We start from the raw sequence: 12619 nt of genomic DNA on the forward strand, positions 1-12619 counted from the left end.
TTTTTCCTATTTTTCTAAATGGAACTTTGGGTGTAAACAGGGCTCACCGTGGCTCCCACTTCCTTGGCCTTATCTATTGTTTCCATTGCCAACATATGGTCAAGTCCAGGGTCCAATCCCAATTCGCCAATGACTGTGATGCCAGCTTCTTCCACACTGCGACAGGTGGAAAGAGGAAAAAGGGAAAGTTGGATATAAAATTGAAACACTACCAAGGAGCTATTCACTTTGTCGAAAATGATTGAAAATTACCTCTTTTCCAATTCTTTTAGCGCTGGTGTGATGTAGCTTGCGGTGACCATGTTAACTTTGCTTGCGATGCATGCCTTGGCCACAAGGGGATGCAGAACGTAAGGCAACAAGCTTAAAAAACAGGGAGAAACTCATCAGAAACTTTCTTTTCCAACCCTACCTTCCAGTGTAGGTCGAGCTGCACTAAGGCTCTGTCCTAAGGCGCTGCTCTGATTACATTATTCTTTCCTACGTGACCAATGACTCCCGGTGGACTACAGAATAAATTCATCCTATTATCACATCTATAAGCCTCAGCAATGACTTTCACCTAACCTTTTCATTTTTCTCCCTTGGTTTCTTCCATAAATCATATATGGGAACCAAAGAAGCTACTGTAATTCTCCTTTCAAAGCCTTCACTTTTCCACTGGGAATGCTCATGACACCCACCCATTCCCATCCAAGTCATACCCTTTTTTAAGAAATGCCCAAAAAGTTATTTTCCTCCAAGAAGCTTTGCCAGATTTCCCCAAAGCCAGATATCCTTTCTCTGTATACATCCAGCTATTTCTTTACAACATTTCATGGAATTTATTCCATTCATTCTTGTATTTCTATAGTTTTCTGTCTTGGGTTTCCTACTTTAAAAATGAGGTTGCTGTTTGTTTTGCCTCTACATCTCCCAAATGGCTATCAGGAAGAATCCAACTAAATCAGGGTGGCCCATCTGTTACAGTAGCGTAGTCTCCAGGAAGGGCCTGGGGAGGAAATAGGCTTTAAGGGTATTGAACAGTGTAAAGGTTATTAAAATGACTAAGAGTCCATACGGTGAGCAATATATGATGCAATATGAGCAATATATGATATATGATTCAAAAATCAACTTAGGGTTTTCTAAAAATTTGGCTTTGGTATATTAATTTGGTGCTGAGACTTCACAATCACAAAAAATCAATTTTCATAAACATCAATATTAGTATATCCATATTCTATCCAAGGAAAAATAAAACACCCTGTCAATTGCATAACAATATTTAAGTTCAAGCTTTTGCCTATTTGATAAAGCAATCTACATAGTACCAACAAAAAATATACTCGCCTATAAACAATATCATACTGTATCACTGTACTTGCCAAATTCAACCTGTATACTTCAGATTTCCTCTATTTCACACCAATAAAACAAATTAAACCACCTCCCAGGCACTTTTTCCTCCTCTGTCAATAAGATGGTATATTCCTACTTAGATTATTATCATGTAGAATAAAATTGTGTACATATTTTGCCAGTATCAAAAGCTTCCATAAAAGCTCTTGATCTCTGTTTATTGGCTTTTTTTAACCAAAAAGAATTACTGTATTACCAAACTGAGTATTCTTTTAAAAGCTATCGAGCAATATATTAGCAAAACTCTCTAAATCAAAGTACTAATAGGAAATTTACAGTGTCATAATCTTAAAAGATTAAGTGGAAATTTTTTTATCATATTCTATACATTGAAAATTTATCTGATCAAAACTTTACCAAGATCTAGTAATATTTTAAAATTTTGACATTCTTTTCACTGACCTAATAATATGCTGGCTAGATCTATACAGGACTTTGATTGATGGTGCTTTTAGATAAAGGGATTAGCATTCCTTAATAATTTTGAATGTGATATAGTAAGCACTCAATAGGGACATAATTCTTAAATTATTTGAGTTGACTCCACCCCAATTGATCCAAAGAGTTGGAAATATCACTTGTGAAAAACACACAGAAAATACAAATGGAATTTTCAAAGAAACTCATCAAAATCAATTACTACTTTCCATTAAGTTATTAAAACCTAAATTTGAAAATCTTAAACTGTAAGAATTTTATATATCATTATAAACTTTTTTGTAAAATATATTCTTTACTTATTTTATTGTTATAGTGCCTATCACTGTGTTTATGTCAAAACATTTTTTCTCCAACTTAAAAAATAAAAAAATATATTCAAGGAGTACTACAGGATAACAATGTTTAATGGCATTACCACTATTCAGCATAGAAACTCCACCAAATGAGGAAACATTAAATATGAAACATATTTTGCTGATACTAAATCTTATTTAAGGTCATTTGTTTTCTAAATTTAAAATGTGCACATATTAATAGATTATTGTCTTTGTTATCTCATCATATTTTACTTCAGATTTTGTTCCAAATGTGTATTATAATGTTATTTTCTTTTTGTTTTATCAAAAAATGATGAGATATTTAGGAACCTATATGTAGCCAAATGAATTCTTTTTGTCTAGAACATTCTGTTTTGAATCAGGATTTCTTTTCATAGTCATATCACTGCCAGAAAAGGTCTACTGGTCATTCGTCAATTTATTTTGAATAAAAATTAATGTACCTAAAATTTATATAAATTGCATAACATTTGAAGTGCACAGGGTGAGCCTATATTTAAAGATATCAACAGATAAAGTTGCCACCTGTAATTAGAATTACCTTTCATTGTATCTGTCTTCCAAGCTTGTTTTTTTTTTAAGTGGAAGATCATAGAACTTCCTCCAAAGGTATAATTCGAATCTGATCTAATTTGAATCTGATCTAACTAGGAAAGTGATTAGGCAATCACTATGAGTGAGGAGGTAACTTTCTTCCTCCCAACTTAGAAAAATTATATGAAATATAGAATATTCTCATCACTTTGACATTTCAAACCAAGTTTAATTATAGAGTAAACCTTATGTAGCTCTGTATCTAGAAGTTAGGTCTGTATTTTTATTAGATAGTAATAAATACCATATTTTAAGACCTGTTCCTATGGTGAGACTTAAAATGGTCACAAGGTTAGAGAATATATTTATTTCATTTAAGCTTTGTAAGTCCAAAAGATAGAATAGGCACCCAGATATATGAAATATGAATACTGCATAACCTGCCATTCCACTTCTAGGTATACACACAACAGAAATGTGTATATATGCTCACCAAAAGGCAAATACTAAAATGTGTATAGTAGCATCATTTACAATAGCCAAAATCTAGAAATAACCTAAACATCCATCAATAGTCAAATAAATAATAGTGGCATATTCACACAATGGAATACTATACAGCAATAAGAATGAACATACTACAATTACAGACCATAATATTAACAACATTTACAATCGCAGTGTTAAAATGAAAGAAAGCAGCCACAAAATAAGAAGTACGGACTGATTCCAATTATATAAAGTTTGAAAACAGGCAAAAGCTAAAATCTATGTTAGAAGCCAGGGCAGTGTTTGCCCTTGGGGGATGGGATTAGTGAATGGAAAGGTGCGCAAGGAGGGCTTTGGGGGTATTGTTCGTGTTCTATTTCCTGGTGTGGATTATGATTACAGAGTGCTGTGTTCACTTTGTGAAAAATTCACTGAGTTATGCACTTATGATATGTGCACTTTTCTGGATGCATACATCTATGAAAAGAGAAAAGAGGAGGGGGACAAGAGAGAGAAAGAGAAATAATGACAATAATGAAAGTATGAAACTCATTTCTTGACAAATACCTGATGACAAGATCCTGTGTTGCCACCAAGAAACCCAACTTCTCTTCTTGTTTACAAATGTCCATGCTAATGGGATTAATATTATATTTCTTGCCCAACTGTTCAACTTGACTCTTCATGTCAGAGCCTATTTCAAGAATAAAAGGAGTCCAATTTTTAGATTCCCTTTCACTAGTCAAAGAGAGTAAAACACATTTTAACATCTCCAAAAACAGTTATTCAAATTTAGGAACAAAATAAGTCATCTAAAACTCACAGTCAACATGCTATAAAATAAGTTTTTCTTCTTCTTCATAAATTAGGACTTATTTACCTACTGTTATTTCTATATTGCCATCTCTTGACAAATATTCTAATACAGGCTCAGATACGTAGCCAGATCCAAGAACCAAGACCTTTTTCTTGGGGTCCATTGAAAGCAACCGAGCACGTTCTCTATTACAAAAAGGGGGTGGGGGAGAGATAATCAAAACTTTATTTATGTTAAATAACAGAATCTTGCTCTCCCTAAACCACAATAAAACCTAGACTATGAATCAATAATTTCTCTCTACACTTATAATAAGAATTTCAACAGGAGTTCCCTCTATCAACATTTTTCTTTACTTATTTTAGATTTGATGCAATGACGATCAAAAGTCCCTGACATCTCTGTGATGATGTATTGTCTATATACGTACAGATGCATTTCATGAATTCCCAGTATTACTAGTGATCATTTTTTGGCTCATTCCCAATTGTGTAATTTGGTCTCACACCTTATCTTTCCACGGGACATGATTCAAAATCATGCCAGCAGCTTTACATTAGAAACCTCACTTATTCCTCACAACAATCCAAGAAGGCAACTATCTGAAGAGGAGATTATTATTGCACGTTAGAAATTGTTTTGTCATATATCTCTAGAGTCACTTGAGAACAGTAGAAACCATAACTTTGAAATCACAAATACCATGAGTTAAATGTAGAAAACAAAGATTGGTATTAGGCAGGATTTTAATTCTTGAACAGTTTATTCTGCCAGAATTTGCACCTTCTGGACAGATGACTATCTTTCCCACAAACCATGACTTCCAAGGTAGTGACTAAGTCTTACTCATCTTTATAAAGTCATTAATGCTCAGCACATTTTGTTTTATATATGGAAGGTACTCATTAAATGTCTTTTTAATCAAATTCCCCAATCTCAACATGCAGCCATGGAAATGGCCTGGTGTCCAGGCCTTAAGCAGCAGGCTGTATTGTTGGAATCTTTACGACAAATGTCTCTTGAACTTTAACTCATAAATCTTTTCATTAGTTAGAAGTGAATAAATACAAACATAAAATGTTCCTGCCCTTCTGTATGCCCAACACACATATTACTGATGAGATGAGATCTACTTTAAATACTATCTCCATCCCATTTTACCTCCCAGAGAGAACCATTATTATTTGGTTATATTATATTCTGTCTAACAATACTTTCTTGATAAATTAAAACATTATTCTGATGTCCAAATTAAAAAGGTTCAAAATACATTTTTAAAAGGTCACTCCTAGATTCTAATACTGTCCACCCCATTAGTACCCTTAAGCCCCAGACTCCAAGTTAAAAATCATTGTGATAAATGATGAAAAGAGCATAAGAATATTTTCAAAATGTAGGGTTTAAATATGGCAAATTTTCTTTCAAAATGCATTCTTCATTATCAGTCTCTTGGCACAAGATTCCATCAGAGAAGGAGGGCAGGAAGTTGTAGCAATTGAAGCCAACTAAACCTGCCACTACATGAAATATGAAACACAAAAATGAAGACATAGCATCATGACTAGTCATGTTAGACATGTCATTAGTATTAGTAGTATAAGAGATCATCAGACGAGAATCAGAAGATAGCTATGGGAAACAAACAAATGAGAAGTTTCCCCTGTAAGAAACTCTCCTATAGAGTTATAGAGCTAGCTTCTCTTAAGAAAAAAAATTAAATTCTCTTGTTGTCATATACTAGAATATTTCATTGACATATTAAAAAGTAACTATAAGTGTAACTTTGTAACTATAGTACACTTGATCTTGGCAGATTTATTTATTTACTTTTTATAGATAGCACCACTGGAAAAAAAAGATAAGATAGTTGTTTGGGGGTTTTTTGTTTGTTTGTTTGGGGTTTTTTTTGTTTTCCCACTCTGGTTTCTCCTAAGAATTCAGTGCATGGTTTATTTTGTCACATTTAAATAGACTAGTGGAGCAAATATAAGCACACATCAAGTGCAATCAGCTGGGGATACCAGACCATTCCAAAGGAACATCAATGTTTTCAAACTTTAACTTGTAGAGTCAGTTAAGGAAATGGTGGCCTTGGTAGCTAAACACCTTTCTAAGACAACTCTTCTCTTGAGTAGATTTGCTACATTTCTTCTTGGCACCTTCCCCTAATAAGAATCTTTGGGGGAAACTCTCTCTTACCATTTGCTTTCTTCAATACTCTCTTAATTTCTATCCAATAACTCACTTTCCTAAACATTATACTAAACAAAATAAAATGTAAGCCCTCAACTAAAACCCAAACTGAAAGTACGAGAGAAGGGGTTGGTGTGCTCATTTTCCCTTGAGAAAATAACTGAGCCCTGACACTATGCAAAATGTTAGAGAAAGAACAAGGGGCTACCCAAAGGACAACCTCTTTGGATTTTTGCTTGCTTACACACATACCTACATATGATATCAGAACATCAAAATGATGCTATACCACTGGTTAGGGAGGAAAACCTCACATTGGTTTTAGCCATTTAGTTTGGATTATCTACATTTATAGACATTAGCAAAATGTATATTGTCATACAAACCTAATATTAAGAACTCCTATCGAAGCATTAAAAAATATTCATCAAATTCAAGATAAGAATAAATGTATAAAACAAGAGAATGTGAACAATACTTACCTGCTCTCCCGGAGTTTCTGGATATATTTATATTTATCAGGCAATGTACCGTTGGATGTAATCACTGCCTAAATGTATATGACACAAGACATTTCTTTAGTATCCACATTTTAGTCCGACAAACATGACTGATAAAGAAGAGACAGAGTAACAGAGATGAGGAGAGGAGGGGGGTGGGGAGAGAGAGGGAGTGAGGATGGTAGTAGAAAAAATACATTTATGAAAAGAAATTCTTGTAACTTACATCTCGCACCACAGGAGAAAAATTCTGACTTTCAAGAGGTTGTGTTGCATCTGATAATATCTGAAAGGAAAACGAGATTTGTAAGAGATCAATGGCATTGCAAAGAAAGCTTCTTGGTGTCTGTGGCCATTTTAAAATATTAATTAAAGGAAAAAAGAATTTAGGAAACAGTCTTCTGAAGATCACTGAAGACAAATAATTGGTAATAGAAGTCTTCTTCAAGTACAAGTAATCAACTCTGTCCCCAAGAACATGATGTTTCAGCACAAGTTGCGATTTTAAAACTGAAATTGCACTATAATCATCTTTTTAAGGAAAAACTTATCCTTCCTGACCAGTTAGATATGTCATATTGAATATGTTCTCAAATATCATCACAAGCCTTACAGCTTTCATCCTCCCTCTGAGGGCCACTATCCCATTCCAAAAGTTCAAGCTGTTCTATTTGAAGTAGAGAATGGAATTATCTTTCTTTTTTTTTTTTTTTTTTTTTTTTTAGAGACAACGTCTCCTCTGTTGTCCAGGCCAAAGTGCAGCAGCATAATCCCTCCACCTCAGCCTCCTGAGCAGCTAGGATTACAGGCATGCACCACCACGACAGGCCAATTTTTTTTTTTTTTTGGCAGAGAGGGGTTCTCACTCCTCAGGCTGTTCTCAAACTCCTAGCCTCAAGCAATCCTCCTTCCTTGGCCTCTCAAAGCCCTGGGATTACAGAAATGAACCATCATGCCTGGCAGATAATGGGATTTTCCACTCAGCAAGGCCACTAACTCTGCAGTAGGGGGTCTCCCTTAAGTCAATATTAATTTTATGTATAGTCACATCAGCAGTTCAAAAGTGGTAGGCAAAGTAACTTGACCAACTAGACCTCAAAAGGCATCCACATTTTCTTCCTATTATCTTATAAGACGTCATCACAGAGACAATGACAAAAGACACATCTCTCACATGAACATCCCAGCATTCTTCTATTCTTCCTCTTTTCTCCCAAGGTACCAAACTCCTGAATATACTGTCAAGAAGTAAAGACCATGTATGTTAGTGCTGTTAGCTCTGAAGGCAGGGCCTTCCCATAAGGGCCTGCCCATAAGTCAATCTTTCCTCCCTAATCATAAGTTAAGGTCTAGAGCACTCACCCAACTAGGAAGAAAAAAATGTATCAAACAGATGCTGGCAGCAGAGAATTTACTTACTGTATTAAAATAAATATAAAATGATAATACTTTCATGTATCTAAAGCACAAGACATGTAGGTTATCTATTCCTGAGGTATGGGCATTTTAAAAATAAGATAAGTATCTATAAGCTAGGGCATACTTTGGGAAGCTCACAGAATCAATATACTATTGTCTCAGTATCCAAGGGGGACTAACTCCAGGACCTTATATAAAAAGGTGTAGTATTTGCATATAATCTATGCACAACCTCCTATATACTTGAAATCATCTCTAGATTACTTATAAAACATAGCGCAATGCAAATGCTATGTAAATAGTTGTTATACTGTATTACTGTATTGTTTTTTATTTGTATGATTTTTACTGGTGTACTGTTGGGTTTTTTTTCCCCAAGTACTTTCAAATCATAATTGGTTGAATCTCCAGATGTGAAACCCATGGATACAGAGGATCAGCTGTACGTGGGGTCCTCCCACTACTTCCTTTTTGGGGTCCTCCCACCACTTCCTTTTCTTGGCCAGTGCTGGAGTATTCCCTTCTTAAGAAGACTCCTCCACCTGCTAACCCTTTCTGCAGGTCAAAAGCTGCTAGTAGATAATAAAATGATGTTCTAATTCCACTTGACATATGGTTGAAACACTGAACTCTTGTATCCTTCCCGCTGTCTGCTCTTTATCTCTAATTCTACAGCCTTATGTAGGGCTCACTGGAACCATGGCAACTGCCTTCTACCTCTTTTCCTTCTGTCTATCTCCAAACAAAAACACAAATTTAATTATTTCTCCTGTACCTATTTAAAATAATTCAATAACTTTCTGTTACCTTCAAGATAAAGTCCCTAGCTTCTTGCATGGCTGCAAGGCTCTCTACAGTCTGGCTCTGCATATCAAGCCTTGACTCCCTCTGCCTCATACCCAGCACTTCAGTCCTATTAACAGCTTGGCGCTGCCTACCTGCACCACATTTTCACATGCTTCTGTTCTGTGCTACACCTTGTGGGTGCCTCGCATACTATACCCCCTACCTAGAATTCCCTCTCTTCATCCTCCAAGACAAAGTAAAGATTTGCCCCTTCTATGAACCCTTTACCAAAATCTACTCTCAAGCACACCTTGAAGGTACGAACTGCATTCAGCATCGTGTCATATGCCTGCCACAGGATAAGATGGTAAATATTCAATAAATAAATGAGTAAATACATGAAACAATTATTTAAAATCAAATAGATCTTTCTTCCAAAACCATAATTATCATGAATCTACCTAAAGAAAGGTAAACATTAAAAACAACAAAAGGCTCACTTACTACAATTAACTGTCTCCCTTTCTAGAATTCAATTATAACAAAATCCCAAGCATAAGGGTGCTGAAACATATGGTATATCTTGTCATTTTTATATCTAACACTTTTGATAGCTCATCACTATTTTGTAAATTAATTTCAAGCTATTCATCCTGGTGTTAAGACCCTTTACCATATGGTACTAACTTACATACCTTTACTCAATCAGACTTGTCAACTCACAGAAGCCCTGCCTTAAGAAACCTCCCATCTTTGTTCTACAGTCCCCATCACATAGTATACCTCTCATTCAAGCCATCTTAAATGTCATATCTTTCGTAAAACCTTTCCTGATTTTTCCAACAAGACACTACTCTCCTTCCACACCTTCATTAGCATCTTTCTGATGGCTGTCACATTCAACCTCATGGCAGAGTTGCACAGTTGTATCATCTTCTTCCTGGAACTCATGCTTCTGTAGGTCAGATGCTGTGTTTTAATTTTCTTCATTCCTATCTATGCTTTATTCCAACAGATTCCCAATAAATATCTATTGAATTCAATTGAAACAAAAACTTCTATGTTGTTTGCAAAGCGATAGACTGTGCCCTGCAATGCTACAGTCTATATGGACCTTAAGTTAAAACTAAAAATCTGGGAGGAAAAGAGGGAGTGTATAAGCTCTAAATACATTTCCTATGCAGTTATCAGAAAAGACAGACAATATACCCAACTTTTTAGTGGTAATAAGATACATACATACCAAGACTCTGAAATAGAGAAGGTTATCAATTTTTATAGATATCCAGTGCTTATAGATAGTGCTGAGACAGATGACCCCAAGACAATCTCACTACTACCGGCTGGAAGACTACAATAATGTGAAAAGAGCAAAGTGTAAACAGTTTAGAGAAGCTGGCTTAGTCATCAGATATTAAAAAAATACCATCTGCCTCAATGCTTACCAAAAATCTCCAACTCACCATCTAATGTTTTTAACTTGTCACACTGCCTAAAATGCTATCAACTAGTGATTCGTAGAGGCACACACACAAAAATCGCCTTTTAAAATGTATATTTTTCATCCAATAATGGTGATAAGCTTGTTTCAAATAAAATCCACTGAGTATAATGAGATAAAACATTAAAAGGTTTCAGAGTTTTTAGGCTCAAAAGCAGCGAAGACTTGCTGCACCATAACTCAGACAAAGAAGCCCAAAGAGATGAGTACAGCATTTGGCACTACTTTCCTATTTAGGGCATTTGCCAATGTGAAAGCAGTGTCTGAGATGCTGAGAGGTTGAGCAGAGAGCAGCAGGGAGACTGAGAAGCTAAGAGCTTTTGGCTAGCTTTCAAAAACAGAGTAACAAATATTGAAGTTTAAGATCTGCAGAAGAGAGATCCTAATAAGCACCATACTTACATTTGGGATCCTGAAAGACTACCTTCCAAAATAAATAGTAATTTGGACAACATCAGTTCTCCAAAGGACTACAACCCTAACTTGAATCACTTCTATACCTAAATGAATTGAGCTAATTTTCTCCTAACCTATTTCCTTGCCTATCTCCCTGCCAAAAACAAACAAAATCTCTGAAGGAAAATCACATAGCACCCTGAGCCTCCAATCATTGCTACAATTTTACATATGCAATGTGTGGCATTCAATAAAAAATAAATAAGGACACTAAAAGATAAGAATTGGTTGAAACCCAAGTTAAAAATTATGAAACATAGACCAAAAATTTTTTTAGAATTATCAGATATGAGCCTAAATTATAATTGTAATTAATATGTTCAAAAATAAAAAGGCAAAATATATAGATTTAATAGACAATGGTAAACTTTAAAATTATTAAATAGAAATTTTTTATAAATGAAAACTTCCCACCTTAGAAGACATATGGACATTTATACACATGAAGCTCAACAGTTCCCAAACAGATTCAACCCAAAGAAGTCCTCTCCAAGACACATTATAATTCAAATGTCAAAAGTCAAAGAGAGTCTGGGTGCGGTGGCTCATGCCTGTAATCCTACTACTTTGGGAGGCTGAGGTGGGTGGATTGTTTTAGCTCAGGAGTTCGAGACCATCCTGAGCAAGAGCGAGACCTTCTCTCTATTAAAAATAGAAAGAAATTAGCTAGACAACTAAAAATATATAGAAAAAAATAGCTGGCATGGTGGCACATGCCTGTAGTCCCAGCTACTTGGGAGGCTGAGGCAGAAGGATCCCTTGAGCTCATGAGTTTGATGTTGCTGTGAGCTAGGCTGACACCATGGTTCTCTAGCCAAGGCAGCAGAGTGAAACTCTGTCTCAAAAAAAAAAAAAATCAAAGAGAAACAGAATATTAAAAACAGAAAAAGAAAAACATCATCACATATAAGGGAATTGCTATTAGACTATCAGTAGATTTCTTAGCAGAAACCTGCAGGCCAGGATAAAATGAGATGATATATTCAAAGTGCTGAAAGAAAGAAGCTACCAGCCAAAATATACTATACACAGCAAAGCTATCCTTCAGAAATGAAGGAGAAATAAATATTTCCAGATAAGCAAACTTTGAGGTAATTCATCACCACCAGACCTGCTCTACAAGAAATACTTAAGGAAGTTCTTCAAGTAGAAACAAAAGGATGCAAATTACTAACATGAAAACATATGAAAGTATAAAATTCACAGGTAAAGGTAAATATATAGTCAAGTCCATAATACCCCAATATTGCTAGGGTGCTATGTATATCACTCATGTGTGTGTGTATGTATGTGTATATATATGATTCAAATTCAAAACAGTCAAAAGTAATGATAGCTATAATAAGGTGTTCATAAATACATAATGTAAAAAGATGTAAATTGCAACATCAAAAATGGGGGGAGTGGCTGGGCGCGGTGGCTCACGCCTGTAATCCTAGCTCTCTGGGAGGCTGAGGCGGGCGGATTGCTCGAGGTCAGGAGTTCAAAACCAGCCTGAGGAAGAGCGAGACCCCGTCTCTACTATAAATAGAAAGAAACTAATTGGCCAACTAATATATATAGAAAAAATTAGCCGGGCATGGTGGCGCATGCCTGTAGTCCCAGCTACTTGGGAGGCTGAGACAGAAGGATCGCTTGAGCCCAGGAGTCTGAGGTTGCTGTGAGCCAGGCTGACGCCACGGCACTCACTCTAGCCTAGGCAACAAAGTGAGACTCTGTCTCAAAAAAAAAAAAAAAAAAAAAT

General features: G+C 35.5%; 1 protein-coding gene across 2 annotated transcripts in view; it reads right to left on the minus strand.

Annotated features, from left to right (window-relative positions):
- AASS (aminoadipate-semialdehyde synthase) overlaps positions 1 to 12619 on the minus strand; it is a 61217-nt gene that overhangs the window by 17274 nt on the left and 31324 nt on the right. For both annotated transcript variants that reach the window (XM_020289750.2, XM_076006576.1), the window contains exons 12-17: positions 6940 to 6999; positions 6696 to 6763; positions 4084 to 4205; positions 3771 to 3897; positions 253 to 363; positions 48 to 156 (exon numbers count right to left, since the gene is read on the minus strand). In XM_020289750.2, coding sequence (XP_020145339.2) covers positions 48 to 156; positions 253 to 363; positions 3771 to 3897; positions 4084 to 4205; positions 6696 to 6763; positions 6940 to 6999 — 597 coding nt within the window. The remainder of the gene's footprint in view (positions 1 to 47; positions 157 to 252; positions 364 to 3770; positions 3898 to 4083; positions 4206 to 6695; positions 6764 to 6939; positions 7000 to 12619) is intronic.

Source organism: Microcebus murinus, chromosome 9 (assembly GCF_040939455.1).
Source record: "Microcebus murinus isolate Inina chromosome 9, M.murinus_Inina_mat1.0, whole genome shotgun sequence".
NCBI lineage: Eukaryota > Metazoa > Chordata > Mammalia > Primates > Cheirogaleidae > Microcebus > Microcebus murinus.